We start from the raw sequence: 19,993 nt of genomic DNA, 5'->3' as shown, positions 1-19,993 counted from the left end.
ACTGAAGCACTTCATTGTGTTCTTGGCACACTGCCCCAGAGAGAAGGAGGTCATTGTTCTTCTTTGGTACACTATTCACAGGACTTAATATTTCTCTCATGATTTCTGGAAGACTTCTTCAGCTGAGAATATCCGAACAATTATTTTGGGTGGTAAGCAATTAAATAGGGATGGAAAACACGACGATGTATGAGTATGTACATATGTAATTCACCATCTCTGGTGAAACGAGTCATGCTTTGTGAGACTGAATGAAGAGGCTTACACAATTATACTTGAGGGGAAAAAAGCATTGGGCAGCAAACACAGTGGTACTGAACTGCCATGTTCCACCTCAAGTTTTACACCTACAGATGTTGCAAGCACACCAGCATACGTTTTATCTTTGCTTTAAATCCTTTGGCACACGCTCTTCTCGGTGACACTTTGGTCCTTTACTTCTACATCACTTTCAGCCACTTGAAGTTTGATCCCCCTCCTTTTTTAACATAAGCAAATTCTAAAGTCCTTTCTGTGCTCGTCAGACACATAAAGCACACTACTTAGTGCTGATACCCACAACAGTGTTCCACCCAAGTGCAGGTGCCATGTGTTCCCACTGCATGCCAGAATCAGCATCTCCCAACCCACACTCATCAATTCTTCCTCGTGTAAAACACAGTCCTTGTGGCTGATGCACCCTACAAAATGAAGATATCACAGCACACATTACAGCAAGTTTTTCTAGCTTATTTTCAACCAGGCTGCTTCCCCACAGATATAAAAGAACAGCAATTGCAGTGAATTTCATTTTCTGAACTTGAAGTATTTTATTTTTCACCCAGATACAAAGAGGCTTAAGGGACCTGCTTCTGTATTTTTAACAACATCTTGATTATCACAAATGGGCATTCTTCTGTATAGTGGTTTTTAAAAAAAGAAAAACCTTCAAATTAAAAAATCAAACTACTTTACTTTCAAGACTGAGATGGTACATAGAACTCAATATCAGCAAAAAATAAAGAAAGTTTAGTGAGTAAAAGAAGTATGGTTTTTACCTGAAAAAAACCCCACCAAATAAATTTTAGCAGAGAACAGAAGATGGTAATACAATTACTTCTTCTCAGGAAGTTGCATCAGCATTCATAACTGATACTTTACAAATTTATATGTGTGTGTGTATAGACATTTCTTTTTAATCAGCTTATTTCTGCAGAGAAGGATTTTTGATCTAGTTGTATCAGAACTGACTCATTGGTGCTCAAAAAACAGAAGAAGCATTTCAACCTTTTCTGGACAATTTGGTTTGTTTGTTTAGAGATGTAAGAAACTGACTTGCTATCACTACAGATTCCAGAAAATGAACAAGTAAAGTTAGTTGTGAAATCCCACAAAACAATATCAGTTGCCAGTATATGTGCAAGTAAACGCTATTTAAATTTTTTAATCCTTTCATTCAAAATAGTTTTTTCTTGCTTTAAACAGTACAAAAAAATTAGTAACAACGTGGATTTTCATTAAACCTTTGTTTCAAAAGTTCACAAATGTTTATCTGCACATCAGTATTTACTCATAACTATCGTGAACATCACTGAAATTGTCTAGAGAAAGACATATTAACATAGGCTTTTCCTTATACTTTTATTAAGAACAAGATTTCATATTGAAGTTTATATAAGCTTTGCAGTATGACATTAGGAAATAATACAAATAATGAAATTATATATTTACAGAACTTCTGCAAGAGCAACACTTGTGTTTACTTTTACATTTTTAAGAATTATCTTCGATTCTAATCACAATCAGACACAGAAGGAGACTTGGCCCCATGTTTATATCTCAGTGGTTTGGTTTATTTTCTACAAAAAGAAGTTGATATAAAAATAATGAAAATATTAGAACTTTATCCAAAAAAATCCAGGATCATAGAAAGACTAATGTCACACCAGTCCCTTCTTAAAAGTAACAGTAAGGTTTGCCAAACAGTCCTGCTCCCATGTGTCAACCACAATTTAATCAAAGAAAACATACTACCAACATATTTTTCTGTTTCCCATCACTGCACAGGGTTCTGTGTTTCACTTCCATCTGCTAACTGTTTCACAGCAGTGAAGTGCAAAGTAGAAGAGGTATGAGACACAAATATGATAGGCTTTGCAATTTTATTGGGTCTTCAACCATTACTGATCTTACACCAGAAGAAACTACTTAACATGCAGTACATTATTCACAAAACAATGAGACACAATTGAGACAAAAATACCTTTACTGATACTTCAAAAACTAACTTAATCTATGTTATTTTTGCAAGAATATGAAGTCACAGAATTAGAAATAAAGTAAAAAAAAATCAACAAGACCTTATGGCAAAATGTGGTATTTAGTACTTCAGAACAAGCTGAAATTTTTCTTTAAACTTAAATCAAGAACGAGTACTCTCAATATTATACTTCTTAAGGTAAATTCACACAACCCACAATTAAGTGTCATAAAACACTCAAACAACAAAACCCTAACTCAAACCAACCAACAACACTCAACACAAATTTGAAGTAAACAAGAACAGCTAAAAGCCATTTACAGTCACCTGCAGGGAATACCTTCCTAAAATACAGAGGGAGAAATTTTGCCTCCAAATAAAATTCTTGCAATAGAGAGGCTACAGAATGTTCTCCAAGATTTATTTCTTTTACATTTCAGTACTGTTCTGGGTAGTTGCAGTTTTGGATTAAAACATCTCTGTTTACCTATTCTCCTTAAAATTTATTTTTGTTATGACTGCACTTCACATTACCAATCTCAGTCTCCTCTTCTAACCATAGCATGCATCCTTGAAGAATAGGGCAGGACTTAACTTGCAGGACCCCTTCCAAACTCATTCTCAAATGTTGTGGCTGTTGCAGTAGCAGAAGCCAGTGGGATTGCACATTCCAAACCCTTCTTTTCATCTCTACAATTCAGATGAGGAGTACTTTTTCTTCAGACAGGCTGTATAAACGACAGAGGTTCAAGCATCCATTTTTAACTCTCTTCTCACCTCAGGTGGATTTGAGTGTGTACATTTCCCAGAAAAAGAAATCCTGTGCTTTGAGGATCATATTCATACTCTGCCATTAAAGATAATATAAACCAGTGAACAAGTAACAGGTAGATGTGAAGTGGTGTTTTCCCCAATTTGTAAAGGAACATAACCTACTGAAAGACAATTCAGTAGGCAAAGGAGGGAGGGGAGCAAGGAAAGGTAGGAGACAAATGAAAGAAACTGCTAAGTTGTTAAAAAAGGAAAAAAAAAAAAAACAACCCAGAAAGAATAATTGACTGAATCAGCTGAGCAGCTACAAGATTGACAGACCTGGATAAGAACAAGCTACCCACAGGCTGCCTTTTTCATTTTAGACTTTACTTCTTCCTCATGAAATATACTGTATTGCTCTGCTGGTTGAGAGTTCCTCCACTATTAAACTCATAGAACAGTCTAATAGTGGATCTGTGGCCTAGGTCCTTCGAAGCTCAGGATTAAATGTGTCTGAGGTGTGCTTGTTTTTTCTTTTGTGTAACTATTTTAAGCTCTCAAGCATGCTATTCTGAGTATCAGCAGGTGAGAGTGGAAAGAAAATGAACAGGCACAATATCCAGCTTGAAAGTATAATGACTAGCACAAAGATGGCTCCTCAGCTGGTGATGCTCCTAACCAACACTACATGCTAAGTGTCACTTACTTATGAAAACCAAACTTCTGCTCATGAATGTGTCTCCATCTCAGCTACTTTGTCACATCTCCTGAAAAACACAGAACTTCGTTGGTAGGAATATGAGTATCCTTCACTTTTTCTGTTGCATCTATTGAGTTACAGAAATTAAGTGGAAAGTTTAGGTGTTTAAGAAAAACAGCACAGTACTCTCTGCATATGTGGAGCTTGGAAATTTCTGTCCTAAACTGGCAAACCCAGATGACTATCAGAAGATGGGATCTATTTAGTTAGTTAGGTGAACACTTAGCAGGGTTGAAGCCCTGGACTTCTGCCTGTTCTAACACTGCAAAGTGAAATAGCCATAATATCAATGTCTTTCTACAGTTTTCAATGTGGTAAATACTGTTCAGAAACCACCTTCATCAACAGTTACCAGGGAAAGCCTATCCCCACAATGTTCAAAGTACATTCCCCTGGAAATGCAAAGGCCTATACAGAAGCCTCCCAAATAGGAACATTTCCAAATTTTACAGAAACTTTACTTCAAAGTCTTCAAAAACATTTAGCACACTGAGAAGCAAAAAGCCTTCCTGCCTCCGGGGGTGAATGATGCAACGAAACATCTGCTATATTGACCATACTGAGGTTGGGAACATTTGCTTCAGGTCAAGACTATGTTTTCAGATGCACTACAGGGAAAAATCAGGAACTCACTATTGCAATAGTCTGGAAAAAAAAATCCACTTGGCTAGAAAGACCCACACTGCAGGACTCCTGTAACTTTTAAAGAGACAATGAGCAGACTAATTTAACTTAAGAACTGCCTGTTCAAGATCCAGGCTGTACAATGAAAGGAATTCAGGTCTGAGAAAAGCAGCATTCCTCCTCTCCATGGAAAAATGCCCTGAGAAGATCAGGGAGCCCTTGAAGGGGCAGCATGAGACCCACTATTAGACATTTGGGACACCTCAGGCTAAGCCATGCTGGTGTCAGCTGAGTTGGCACAGGAAGCCACTCACTTCATGAGGCTGTCTGGAGGAGAACTTTGGCTGCTGCCTTACTGATCCTGCTTCTTGCTCTCCCAAAGGATTTGCAAACCAGGTAAACAGGCATCAGAGAAACATAACAAGCATCCCAAGAACCAGTCTACAATATGATGTCTTCTCTGCAAAATGAAGGGCCATAGTGTCTCCAAACCAAGCTGCTATCCAGGCACCTACCACTTACAGAGACATGCTGCAGAATGGATTCAAACCACACAGACCACACTCTGCAATGATAACCTTCTTTCTACTCCCTTGCAAGGACCTCAAACTCAGACTGTGATGTCTCACTACTTGTCACCATCACAAAATTGTCCTCATGGTTGGCCAGGGTGGATTTTAGATAACCAAGATCAGACTTGTTTTATCTACCTTATTAGCTCATCATCTTGGCTGGTAGCTTTTATCCTCAAAATTTATTCCAGAAATTTATCGTATTTAATATTTTTATATTGGTCTCATAAAGAACAAATAGCATGTTAAACACTGTTGCAGTCCAATGCAACCCTTCATTTCAAAGAAAATCATGCACATTTTATATGTTTTATGTTTTTAGATAAAGTATTGATCTACTCTATTGATTCTGTCCATTTTAAGCTACTGCTATAAACTCAAAATATTATTTCGTATTGTCACACTAGAATGTCAGCATCTTCCTACTTCTACCCAAATAAAAGTTCAATTCAAACCATACAAACCACCTCATTTAAAAAAGTTACAGCACTCAATTTTTACTTCACAAAGACTTTGCTAATTTTATAGTGAGCTTGATTTTTAAAACTGTATTTGTACAATTCAAATGGAAAGAAACCAAATGGCTTTTCTCCCGCTAACAAGGGCTTGTGGACCAGCACGCTGCTCTTTGTTTCTGTTACTGTACCAGTGTTTCGACTTTCACCAGTCTCCATGCCAGTAAAAAGACACAATAAAGGAATTCAGACTCAGTCAAGGTTTACTGTGTTCTTTTCAAACACAAGGGTAAGGGTGCTGCTAAAACCACAGAAGAACATTTGTAGCAAAGGTTTTACCACTGCCAAATACTATGCTAATAGTAAAGCTTTCAAGGAGAGAGTCAGGGCTGGCCATGCTCAGAGGATGATTAAGATATGCATCAGACTTATGAAGAATGGAGCAGGAAATTCAGGAATGGAAAAAGCAGCAATCTCTCTGCTGCTCCAGAGCGGCTTCATTACAGTCACTTACCAAGAGGTGGGCAGAAGTAATCCCTTTCCAGTATTTACAATTTCACTTAAATTTAGCACAATGCTATAAATCTTGCCCAAAAGCTATTAAAGTGATCTTTTCTTCCAAAGAGCTTTTCAAAATAATATTTAATTCTTTAAATAAAATACATTTTAAATGTGAGGATTTTTATTATATCAAAATAATTTACACCTATGTATTTACACCTACACAACAGGACAACTGACCAGAATTTGGCAAGTATTTACCAGCCCTCATATGGGTAAATAACACAGAAACACAAATACCTCAGAGGAAAAGTTGAGCTGATGTATTTCTTAAAAAGTGTTGTTTGATGGCTTTTGGGTTTTTTGAAGTGTGTGTGTATAGACTGACATGAAATATTTTAATGCCTCTTTATTTAAATTACAAAAGGACAGCTTCACCTATTTACATGCAAACAAATACTTCAGACACCCCTACTATCCACCTCCCTTGATACAACTAAAGCAATGAATGTGTAAATCAAGAACACCTGAAAGCAGAGCTCCAATCTACCCAGGTCAAAAAATGTAACAATAATTATTGTATCCTTTATTTCTCTTTTTTCTCCTTCATCAGATCTCTTCTCCTCTCTTCCTGCTGATCTCAATGGAAAAAGATGGAGTCCCCAATGGCCTGCAGACAGTTGAAGGTGCTGGAGGGAAGACGTGTCCCCTTGTATAGTTTTCCCACTCTTTTCTTCTCAAGAGGAGGAAGACACATTCAGAAGATATCAGAAAGCAAAAACTTGGGCTGTGTGTCCTCCCAGAACTGTCATTGCTCCTGCCATATGCAGGAGGCAGAGAAAGAGGAAAGCCGGGCATCAGGCACATCCCTTCCAGGGGAAACGTGGGCAAGCACATGAACACCTCAGAGCAATGAGCAGCCTTTCAAAGCCCAGAGAACAACATAATTTCTTTTCCTTTCACTGAAAATACAGAAACAGGATGTGATTGAGTTTCCCATCACTGCAAAGGGCTCCCATGCTGCCAGTGTCACAGTGATGCAGTTTTTCAGGCAGGTGGCCACTGCAGGAGGGCTCAGCTACACCAAATGGAATTCAAAGCTTTGCTTTCAAATGTAATTCACTCCTTATTTCCAGGGAAAAAAAAAAAGAAAAAAAGAAGTACTAAGGAAAATACTCTTACCATCTGACACAGCTGGTCTTAGTAAAGCGAGTAAGAGGAAACTTTCATGCTAGGAAATCTCTGACATTTAATATCAGGAACATAAAAAACTCAGAAAATACCCTAAGTGTTGAGAAAAAAAATGTGCAATCCACCGAGATCTTCCAGCACAGGCAGAACCTGAGGCAAAATCATAAAAACTCAAGTCTAAGCACAGAGCCCAGTGAAAGCATTTCCCTTCTCTCCAGCCAGAGCTGCCTCATATCACAGTTGCAGTAGAAGGAGCCTTTCAAAAAATCACAGCAATCAGGACCAGAACAGGCCACTGCAATTTTTTGCTTCTCAGCAAATGCAGCAATTGATAAAGAGCACAATTTCCAGCTTCCCTACAGAAAAACCAGATGTTCTGCAGCATGGTGAACAAGCAGTGAATGCTGTATAGATGTCCATTTTAAGAAGTGATTAACAAATACGTGTCATTGCACAATATGACATCTGGGTGTGAGTTTCAGGTTTTCTGCATTTCTGCTCAATAAGAAATGGTTTACTTTGGTGACTGTAGTGCTCCCCTCTCCTTGTTTCTGATTTTATCCCTGTTTATCATTTACAAGACTACCTCAAACTTTACTTCACTCTTTCAATTTCAACTACAAAGTTAACAACTGATTATGATTCTAGTGCAAGATAAAAATACAATTCACAGAAGAACAAAATTCTGTGAATATTACTTCATGCTACATTTCAACAACAACCAAAAAATCAGGAATTTGCTTCACCATCAACTCCTCATGTTTCCATATAGCAGTGTATCAGGCCCATGTATGCAAGATACTCAGTAAGTGTCAGCTACTGTGATTAAAAACTAGGTTACTGCAGCCTTCACTGGATACCACAGGAAGGGGACACAGAGGAAAGGGTGGCTAATCTAATCATTCACACAAAGGAGCAAAGGTCACAGATGGATCATTACCTCTTGAAGACAAGAAGCAATTAGTTTTATAACAAAGATGAATTTCAACATTAATAATAATTGCTTTTAAAGTGTATGTCACAGAAAAGTAGTGGGGGCTTCTTAACATTATTATGGTGAGTACTCACACACATATTAAAAACTTAAACAAGATTTTGTTGTTTACTTAACCTTCCCTCCTTCAGACAAATTTGTAATAGCCCTTTCTGAGCTGGTCCTTTTCCATTTCTTTACAACAGCTTACAACATTACTGTTACAGAAATCTAGTATTTCTGATTAATACTCTATTAAATGCATGCTCTAGGTATTTGTAAAGACCACACAATATCTTATATGTTATAGTTGTAAGGAATTCACTAGTTGGTTGTACACCTAATTCTATAATATCTTGGCAGTTTACTCTGGAGTCACAGATAAAAGTCTGTTACTCTTATTCCATGAGGACCTTTCTCTCTTGAAGAAAAGTTCAGCAAGAAGTAGACCTAAGAGTATTCACAATACAAAAAATATTGCTGTATAGAGGCAATACCAGTTTTCACATGCCCAATATATCAGTTTCCACATTTTACTGAATATGTGCATCATGAGAACGAGGTTCTAGAAGAGCTATTGAAAGCCATTGTGTCTTAATCTGTTTCTCTAATATTTTGAAAAATTGAGGTTTAAAGTGTGTCCAGACATGGACTTCAACTAAAACTCCCTTGAGCCAGGCAGTCTTACTTGACATTTTAGAAAAAAAATTCTCATGGTCTGTAAAAGAAAGACAAGTAGCATTGCTAACCATTTACATGCCTTTAAAACCCTCCAATGTTTCTCCATGGTTCTCAATCTTTTTAAAGTTGTTGTATTCTTAAAAAAAAAAAAATTGTCTCTCACTTATATACCAGAAAGATCCTATGGTAGCCATGAAGGCTACCTGAAACCTGCTGACAAGGATGGGGATGAACCAAGAATGGGTAGGTTTTGCCCAAGAGGGTTATGTGGAAAAAGATAAGCTGCCATCTTACACATCAGTGCTTTGTAAGGGAGACTATGTCACATTGCTCACCCATGCTCATCTTAATAGGTAAATTTTCTCTGCTTGCAGCCTCCACAAGGTGTCTCCTGGCCTCCATCACAGCTTCCTTTTGTTTGAGGTTCATGAAGGACTCCCAGAGAGCTTTGGCAGCTGGATCACTGTAAGAAAATGACATGACTATACTAAACATTGCTTGAATAATGGAGTAAACTTACATCAACATTTATGTTTTGAGATGAATTCTTCTACTTATTAATCTCTCAGGTAGGATACAAGCAAAAATAAAAGTAATATGAAAGCTTAATTATTCTTAGCAGAACAGTAGCTACAGTTTTACAGAAAAGCTAGATTTTTTTGCTACCAATTATAAAGCATTAGAATTCATATATAATGAATAAGCATGTCATTCTAAAAGTAAGCACTACTGTTCAACCATAGGAATATCAGAAACAGTCCAAACTTCTTCAGTTACTAAAAGGCTATGGAAAGGATAGGCTCTAACTTCCCCACAAGAGTTTATATCCCAAAGCTGGTACTCCCAGTGCTGAAGGCTGTTGTTATAATTTTGATGAACTGTTGTCACTTTGGGTTTCATGGATTCTCCGTATGTGAAATGAATAATCCACAGCAGAAATTATCTGTCCTTATGATTTCTGCAATTACAGATCTTCTTTTTGTTGTTGCTGCTAAACTTAAATTAGGCATTTTTGTAGTTCCATCTGTACTCAGTTCCCTGTCAGTCTTCTCTTTCCTCCAGGACACTGCATTTGTTGCTAGTGTGAATGAATTCAGTGTTCTTTCAGTGGCAAGGGACGATAAGGTAGGAAAATCCCTTGTTTGGGGCTAAAGCCACACATTGGGATTAACTATGCTGATTTGTTTTTTCAATGTATTTTTTGTTTTAAAGGAAAAGCTTCCCTCTGTTTTCTCCTCAGGAGACATTTAACTCCTAAAGATATTTTGATGTCATTTACAACATGCTTATAAACATGCCAAAACAAGCTTTGTTTCATGGAAATAGAAACTCATAATAATTCATTTGATACCCATTCCCGAGCAGCTGTTCTTATGCTCTGCTGCAACAGCAGGGCTGTATTTAGCAAATCTGTGCTGTCTCCCAAACCAGGTAAGAGGATCACCAAGCCCCATTTCTGACATCCAAGAAACCCACATCCTCTGTCAAAGCCTATGTGGGTGGAAGGACTGTGGGAAAAAGGTTGAGTTACCCTTCTTCTGACCAAATCACAAATGAACAGGAAGCACAAATTTCACCCTACTGCCATGGGTGGCAAAGGGAAAAAAAAATCAGATGACCTAACACAGTACTTCCCTTTCTCCTTCTAAACACAGAGGCAGGAGGCAGTACCTCCTAAAAACAGCTGGGGCACCTGCAGCAGCTCCTTCTACTCCATCACTAAGCACTGTCTGAGCACTGAGCACTTTTCATGGGCAGCAGCTCCAAGAAGATTCCTCACAAGAAAAAACTACAGGGATATGTAACATACAATAGTGCAAGACATGAGAGATTTCCAAAACAACTGGATACTTCAGTACAATGTAAGAATTTCTTTATGGAAAGGGTTGTCAAGCACAGGCACCCCAGTGAACTGGTGGAGTCGCCATACCTGGAAGTGTCCAAAAATTAGTAGATCTGGCACTTTGTGGTATGGTTTAGTGGGCATGGGAGTACTCAGTCAAAGGCTGGACTCTGTGATCTTGGAGGTCTTTTAATAGCTCAGATTCTGTGATCCTCAGGTATGCTATTTTTACAGATTATCTACTCAATCTACTCCCCACCCAACATCACTTGTAAATGCAGTGTTGATCCTGTTCACATCACATTCACAGGGCACGTCTCGCTGTCATTTACAACTGTGCTTGAGGTTTGGATTTTACAAGGCCACTGCATTGCCTGATAACCAATCCCTTCCTGGATATACGATTCCAATACCAAATCTATAGAGATCAGGAACGAACCTGAAACAGCAGGAAGCTAGGTTTAAAAATACTTTTTCCCCATTTGGAAGAAAAAAAAGCAAAAGTTTCTGTTTAAGATCTTTAACTTGTTCTCATTCTCACAGTTCCCTTCATCACCCTAAATGTAAGGGCAGAGTCTCACATAAACAAGATACCAGGAGCTAAACCTTGCAAACATAGGAAAACAAGCAACATAAGGGAGCTAAAATAAAAGCCTACCAGATTTTGCACAGGTTTTTGTAGTCTAATTTTTCTCACTCCTATACTTCATAAAGATACTTAGCAAACAGTAAAGTGTGGAAAACTCATCATAAAGCATCTAAAGAAGCCAATAAAAGAGTGCATGTGATAAAGTTACACCATTTTTCCATAATCCTTGCTTGCTGCTCTCCCTCTTCACATCATGTGTGGATGGGTCCTGTCACTTTGGGTGGCAAGGTCTTTGAAAGCAACATGTATCATACTATATTGTATCATCACTACCAGAAGTACCTGTTTCAGCTGGTACTTCTACTTGTTAATAAACTATAATACTCCTCCAAAATAACAGACCCATTATTTTAAACTAAACAAAGAAACAAAAATTAAGAATGAGTCATACTAATGATTTAAGAAAAAAAAAAAAGGGGGGCGGGTGTGGATTTACTTTTTGCTTTCTATATTCATTCTTCCTCCTTTAGCCACAGTAAGTTTTTTTTTAATCCCAAGGACCAAAGTTTGCAGGATCCCTGAGGGTTGCTTTAATACACAAAAAAGAGCAAAAAGCAAAACAACTACAGTCCTAAAGGAGAGGAGAGTCAACCAAACCCCTGTATGCTACATCTCTGTCATCCAGATTTTCTGTAGACATTTTTCTTCCCAGTGCTTTGCACAATAATTAGTGGTTTAAGTATCATAGATATAACTATATATAAGCAGGATGAGGTCAATGTATATCAATAGCTAACACAGTCAACTGACTAGGTTAATCCACAGAAAACAATTTTTAAGCTCAGTCTTTTTTTTTTTTTAATATAACGGGAAAAACAAGCCACAGAAGTACTTGTATTTTTTCTGCTGCTAACACTTTTCCTGTTCCCCCTCTATTACCCTTTCCAATAAAGCTTATTGCTTTGAAAAACACCCACTCTTAACCTTCATCAGTAACAAGACAGGAATGACTGCTGGGAATGAGTCAGTAGGACACAGTACAGGGCTCTGGTGTTGACTCCTGCCTGATCTGAGAAGTTACCACAGCATTTTCCTTTTAGAGATTTCTAACACTCGGGAAATATATTATCTTATCTTACCCTTTCGGGAAAACATTTGTCTGCAACTGCCTTCCAGCTCTTGTCATGGTGCCCTTCCCCTCCACTTTTTTCCCATCTGCAGTTCCTTTGCTTTGGTGCAAATGCCCCAATCTAGTGACAATGGTAATCAGTGATTTCTAAAGAATCGAGCATCCCAATTCAAATTTCTCCCTTGTCTTGCATTCTTTGACTTCCCAAGAACTATGTACTGATTTTACATTTTATCTTATATTATATAATACACATAATCTTGTATTATATTTTACACATTAAAGTCAACATTTTTACTCTGAAAGTAGTTTTCTGAAATGAAATAGTTGGGTTTTTTTCTAAATATTCAATGCATTACAAAACCCTTAATAGATATTGTCTGAATGATGATGGCTTGCTCATGAAAAAATAAATCCTTTACAGTTACACAGCAGTACATCTCAGGAATTCAAAAACACCCTTCAAAATAACTGTCACAAAAATAGGTAAATATTACAGTATGCACTTGTGTGTTTTTCTATTACAAAATGTTTTGTAGGGCATGGCAAACCTGACAAAGAGAACACAAATTCAGGGGCCTCTCCAGTAAATCAGTTTCACCAACAAGGGTAGAGTTTCGCTCACAGATTTGATACCCTGTCCATTTCTTTTATCGCAACAGTCATTGTATTGTACCTAATCAACCAGTTATATCAGAAAACAGAATTTAATAGGAACAACTGTAGCAGTAACCTGGCAGAAAAATTATTAAACAAAAATATCATACTAAGTTCTGAGAAAAAGCATAAGTCTCTGAAAAGCCCCATTGGACAGAGTTATACCATTCAATTTACATAAAGCAGCCTTTGACAGACATCTCAAAATTGCAAATTTCTCCCTTCCCCTCACACACAAACTTTTCTAATGAAACATTCTCTGTTCCAAAACTAATTAAAATGTAACTGCATATAATTTGTACTTTAAAACGACAATGAAAAAGATTATAAAGAAAGAGGGAGAAATCTAGACAACTAAAAGATGCAGCTCCCCTACTTCTGGTATTTGCATGCCAGTTTTCAAAGCTGAATCAGGAAGACAGAGGGGAAAAGGACCGAGTCATCAGATCCATAATCTATACAATGAGACACCAGCTGGCAATTGTGCCAGGAGAAAGGTGCTGATGAGAACCAGTCAGAAAGACTGGAATGTTCCATGTTGACTAAAGCTTGATGCAGGTGCTTCAAGAAGAGATAGAAAAACAAAAATCAAAATCGATAATAAAACGATTTAGCCATGAAGTGGCTAACTAGCTGGCTTCTCAAATTTATAATATCCAGAGGAAAGATGACACAATGAAATCTGTTGTTTAGAAGACGCAGGGTGAAAAAGTCAAAACCCTGAGCAGAAGTAAGGGTACAGTATGGTAAGCAATCCTTTTGGTGATGGTGCACTAGTTTCAGCAATGCTTACTGTGGGGGAGCTTGCTCTCATTCCCATGGAACTCCTTTCACTAACGTGTTCTTGTAACTAAACTGATTTGTTTGATCTAGACATTTACAGGTTGATTATCAAATGCCTAACCTTGCATAGGTTAAAATAACTGTAACTTACTCTCTTGATCTGGCCTGGTGCAGTCCTGCTAGGACAACACTGCCAAGTTTATCTGACAGAATGTATCCCTATCCCTGATCATCTGTAGCCTTAGCATCAAAACTATTCATTTTGAACAAATTAGGGGAGAACAGGGGAGGTTGGTGGCATTGGGATGTGCTATTACCAAGCTGGAGACAGTAGTCTGGAAATAGGTGAAATCAAGCACCAGTCAATGGAGAGCAAACTCTCAGAGCAGATACAAAACTAGAGGCAAAGACAGAAATCTGGGGGCACTTACCCTGAGGGGGCGCAGTGCACAACACCATAATTTACCCTTGGCTGAAATGACATGTCTTGCTTGATTCCACCAGCACAGAAAAATATTTACTTCCCTTATTGCTTCAGGTCTTGTCTATTATTTACAAATTTTTAAAATATGGTCTTCCTGGTCTCTAATGCAAGAGCAAAAGGTCAGGAAGTAGTAAGCCTACACTAGAAAATATGTTCATTCAATTACTAAGTGCTTCTCATTTATCATTATGTTTTCAGATGTATGAATAGACCATTCCCAACCCTCCTAACATTTACAGTATTAGTTTGGCAATATATTTCTTCAATCAGCATGAGTAATTAACCAATGAAAACAAATCAAACACTCTTGTCCAAGAAGCATACCATAATCACCAGAATTATCAGCCACATATGTAGTCTCTGGCAAGCTATTGCAAATTATTATGATGTGATCTAACTTCCAGTCAAGGAAGATAAAAGTGACATGCACATTATCTATTACTGGATTTTTGTCTGGACTTCTTTGCCTAACAGGACAAATTCAGGTCATCCTGTTTTCTCCTTATAAAATGCTGCCATTTTTTGCAGTTACATGTAGGCCCTGCCATGCCCCCAGGCTTACTGAAAAACAGGTCAAAAGTCTCTTCCATAACCTTTTCAAAGGCCAAATCAGTATTTACATATAGTTTCCTTTGCAGTTGTCCTGTATTTTAAATGAAGGAAGAAAAAGATGACTTTTTACAGTTTTATTTTGGTTTTAAACCTCTTGGCATCAGGTGAAAGCACAGCCTATATCATAACATCATAAACAGCAAATAACCAAGAGGAGGACATCATATGAGAAAGATACTAATAAGGAAGAAAGAATAAGCAAATGTTCTTATTTATACACCTGGCAAAGGACATGGGATTTCAAACAGCAATTCGCTGACACAGGCTCTGAATAGGAAACAGAAAATAACCGTGAGTGGGCTTCAAAAACTAATCAACTGAAATGACAGAATTTCAGCATAACAAAGTAGTCGTGTTTATACTTTCACAGATAAAAAGAAAAATCAGAAGGAAAATTGTGGTAGTCTCAACATGTGACAGATTCTGTGGTTAATGTATCAGCAAAGCTTTCACCTTTCGTCTATATAGCTTTACAACTCAGCTGCATCTGTATATTTTCACAAGAGGAAGGGAGAAGGGAAAAATTCAGTAAAGATTAAATTAGAGAGTCATTAATACCACAAAGCTGCCCAAAACTGAGTGAGTGCTAAAAAAAAGTGTGTGCTGCCAAGTATTGCTTTTGCAATAACACATTTCTTTAAAGACAACACAGCACCCACATTAAGTGCACAGCACTTCAAAAAACAACACCAGGTGGTCAGAAGACCATTACTACGAAGGACAAATCCATGGCTGCAATAAGTCATTTGCATACTGATAAACCAAAGAGAAGCACAAGCCTGCGATAAGATGCAAAGATTTGGCTTTGAGCCTGGAGCACAGGGCCACGTATCAAGAGACATCCTCCCTCCTCCAACTGCCCTGCTGTTTCAGAGACAGCAGAGGCTGCGCCAAGGCCACACCGGATGGACTGTGGATTCCTGGGGACAAGCGCCAGCCTGACAACCCTGGTAGGGACAGCAAAGTCCCTGACTGCACCCCACCACACACAGAGCAGCCCCCCCTGGAAACAACATCTGGAATAGCCTCCCCGGAACAGCAGCTCCTCCATGCCACAGGGATTGTGTGGACATGCTGTGGGGAATACCAGGTGGATGAGAAGAGCTCCTCACTGCCATGTTCCCAGAACACAGCTGGGCTCAGAGAATGAAGCTGCTCTTCATTTCACCCTTCTGAAAGTCACCAAACAGCTCCAACATAACTCATCTAAAATTTTCTACATAGAAACAGCTATCAGTATTTCCAGGAGCTCAGTCTCTAGCATGGCTGCAATTTGAGCACATCCCAAGCATGTGCTCTTGATGGGCTAGGCCAATGTGTGTTCAACTAAAGAGTCAGCAATACTTTATTCAGAGAAAAATACAAAATCCACAAAATTTTTGTTTTTAAATAAATGTAAGTTGCACATTCCCAGAAGGGACTAACAGTATTTCTAGGAAAGCAAAATAACACTAAGTTTTAAAGTGGTTCCTAGCAGTGGGCTGTCATTGTGCTGTTGAACATTTTGTACAGTTGGCAGATCTGCTCAGCCAAATTAAATGCACTTCAGACAGTAGAAACTGGAACTATATTCCAATCCTTCCTAACCTTAGGAAAAAAAAAAAAACAAACATGCAAAAAGCTAATGTCATCTTGGTAGTGTGCTTGCAGAAAACTGCAGGAGAATGAAAATTACCACCTCTGCCACAGATTAGTGAAAATTTTGCAAAATGGCATAACACACAAAACCTTTTAAAAAACAAGTCCTTTGCAGCCCTTCAACTTAGAACATTATTCTCACATCCTCACTTAGACGCATGTTAAAATGCTTCCATGTATTGGTTTTCATGATTAGAACATGAAGCAAATAGTACCAAAAAAGTGTCCAACAGCCAACATTAAAGAACATAAATATGTTCCTGAATAATTTAATGGCTATTCCCCAGTTTCACTCCAAGCCCTCAAGCCACTCAGTGGGTGTAATCTGTCCTAGACTCAACTACGGCTGTATACTTTGGCACTGAGTCAAAACAGAGAGGTTATTGTTTGATTTATATGCCAAGGGCCTCTTAGATAAAGGGCTAATGGCAGGCTGATAGCTTCAGCCTTTGCATATGGTGTTTATACAGACCCTTCTTTCCCCTCCCTCCTTTCTGTGTATACTCCAGGAAGGCTGTGTCACATCAAGATCAAGTTAATTAATTAATTCATACTAGCATAATTTGATTGATAAAACAATTTGATTCACTAAAGGTCACACAGAGTGCTGTTAAAACACCAACTTTTCTGCCTCAACAACACAAGGGTTTGAGACTTGTATTTTTCTACGCTGCAAACAGGAATTTTAAAGAAGTAATCTCACTAGAAAAATAGATGAAAGAAGAAATTAATCTGTCAATTAAAGTGTACTGCAAAGTTCAGAAAATAATCAGCGCTTCATGAGATAATTAAGCAAAAAATAAATAACGGCCTACAACAGAAAGGGTCACATAAATGAATTTTCTATGTTGTTAGTTCTGCAAACTATTGAGCTTCCCTCAAAAGAAAACTAGACGTCTTGCATACCTGATATATTTGCTATTTAGTATATCCAAACTAGGACTATTTCCTAGTATATAAGTTTTATACTATTAAAATACTTCAGAACATAGTCCTGTAGTATGACCAAGTTATTGTTTATTAGATTTTAGGAAACTTCATTATCAAATTATACAGTAATTACTTTTCTGCAAGACAAAAGCACCATCAATTTTTAATTAAAAAAAAATTTAATTTTAAAAATATAGACAAAAATCGTTATAGTAAGACTAAATGTTTAAGAGCCTTTTGTCATCAATTTATTTTAAATCACTTATTTTAAACAAAAGACATATAAAAAAGAAGCTGCCAGACATTTTAAAAGCAGATCTAAAATAATATTTAAAGTGTTGCAAATCAGCTTGCAGCCACTAAGGCTGAAGTGCTTTGAGCAAAACTGGGAGCTGCTTATCAGCCATCAGTTTTACAAGGGATTCTCTTCTGGACTACCTGAAATAGCTGTGGTAATAAAAAAGGTGACAAGGAGTTTGTCAGTTCACTGTATGTTGTTCAATATCAAGGTATACAGTCCAAGGAAGTACAGGATTCACTGGATTAATAGATTAGTAGATACATTCATGAAAAGGCAAGATTTGCCAACAGCAGTCAAAAATTTCCTAATATTCTGGCTCCTCCCCTGTTTTTACTTTGGCATGGGTCTCCTTGTGCCAGTAACACTGACCCAGCATGCAGAATCACTCTGCAAACCGAACGAGAAGCAAAGAACTTCCTTTGCCTACTCTTTGAGAGCCGAGAGGTTCTGCCAGGCAGTTCCACAAGATACAGCCCACGTTTTCCTTCATCACTGGTTCTGTCTACAGCTGACTCAACATGGCCATAAAAAAACCCCAAGAGGCAGAATATTCTTTGAAATCTCTGGCTCACATAAGAAGGGTTCATTGTGGGGTGGACCAGGGGAAAGTTGGTCAAAACACACCAGTAGGACAAGGAACAGTTACTATACACAAATTATTATATTCAAGCCATGATATTTAGCTTCATAAAGGCATACCTACAGATACTGATACTTCAGGGCAATGCCAGTCAAATAAACTTGAATTTCACAATAATTTTCAGACATGGCATGATAAAACAGATTATTGCTTACCATTAGGAGAAGAGAAACTAAGATGCACAAGACACAACCAATGACTAAGACCAACAGTAACAGGAAACTGTTCTTTGAATTTGTTATCATGAGAGAAGAGGTTTCCATTTATCTTACAAAGAAGCACATGGAAGTGTGGGACAGGATTTTTACAAACATAATAGCAAGGTCTAAAACATGTTGAGAACACAAAAAATCAAAAGTTTATTTCAGACAGACAAAAATTTTGAGAAGCGTGATATCAAACCAGTTTTTAAACATCATCATAATTTTAAGTTGCAAAACTGCTGTTTTGTACAAACTATAAACTACCATATTCCAAGAAAACCATGACCACTATACTCCAAACCAGGAAGAAATATGCTCCCTGTTATCAGCAGAGCATGGGAGAACTTAAAAATAAACATTTCAGGAGGTACTTATAAACACAAGCAACACAGCAACCCCAAGATGTCACAAAACTTCTCTGTTTACCTACAGTTCTTTGCTTTGGGATGAATTCCTTTTCCTTCCTTTATAGATAATGGAAAGTAAATCAGACTCTTAACATTTGACATATTTTTGGTCCCACAGATAAACTGAATTACAATAAAATTTAATAAATAATTATTAAAAGGTTGGCAAAGATTCAGTTCACATCAGGAATTGATAAAAAAGAAGAGAAACAAAACCTCCCAACAAAAGTAAATTATAAAATAGCATCCTACATTTTCCCTTTTCTTTCTTAAATAAAAAAATAAAAGAGAAACTTAACTCTATTTGCCTCATTCATATATCTACTTCACAGATGGCCATACTTATAAATTAAAATATGTAAATAAGTCTGATGAGTGTGGTCAACCACCATCTGAAGCATGTTCATCTCTTGCCAAACCCACCATCTTCAGTTTTATCAAACATTTCCTCAATCCAAGTATCATGTAAACTTGTAAGGACAAGCATTTTAATCACAGTCTTGTTTCATGTGGATCTAAATATAGATGTATTTGTATATATATATAAATGCTGTGATACACATATATTAAGTATTTTGGCTTCAGAAAGCCAAAAAGTTTAACATACACACTTAAACAATCTATGATACAAAACAACTTTACTTGCTAATAACCACATGCAGGAGACAATGCAGCTGTGCACAAATGATGTTATTAAAAAGTAATGCAACTCCACTCATTGCTTCCAATATCAAAGAATTACTGTGTAAACCAATGACACCAGTGTGCATTAAACCAAGATAGCACAGAAATAATCCCTGCACTGTATTTTACTATAATACAAGTCACATACGTCAGCACAAATGCAAGCATGCACAGGTACACACAGAATACCTGAAAATTTATTAAGAAATCCTCTTATTCTATTCCATTTATATAGATTAATAATACAGAATTTCTGTTTCAGCTTAATAGTAGAACAGTTAGTGAAAAAATTCTTATAAAATATCCAGAGCTTTTTTTAATGTTGGATTTTATATATATATATA

At 37.3% G+C, this 19,993-nt stretch overlaps 1 protein-coding gene across 3 annotated transcripts in view; it reads right to left on the bottom strand.

Moving 5' to 3' along the window:
* Positions 1-19,993, bottom strand: part of SCFD2 (sec1 family domain containing 2) — a 184,964-nt gene that overhangs the window by 146,171 nt on the left and 18,800 nt on the right. For 2 of the 3 annotated variants that reach the window (XM_041402764.1, XM_041402765.1), the window contains one exon: positions 9,085-9,212. The exons of the other annotated variant lie outside the window; for it this stretch is intronic. In XM_041402764.1, coding sequence (XP_041258698.1) covers positions 9,085-9,212 — 128 coding nt within the window. The remainder of the gene's footprint in view (positions 1-9,084; positions 9,213-19,993) is intronic. 3 annotated transcript variants of the gene reach the window in all.

The sequence above is a fragment of the Onychostruthus taczanowskii genome, unplaced genomic scaffold, assembly GCF_017590055.1.
Source record: "Onychostruthus taczanowskii isolate IOZ18803 unplaced genomic scaffold, ASM1759005v1 scaffold2, whole genome shotgun sequence".
Taxonomy (NCBI): Eukaryota; Metazoa; Chordata; class Aves; order Passeriformes; family Passeridae; genus Onychostruthus; species Onychostruthus taczanowskii.
The sequence above is the reverse complement of the archived record's forward strand: the minus strand, read 5'-3'. Positions and strand labels throughout refer to the sequence as shown.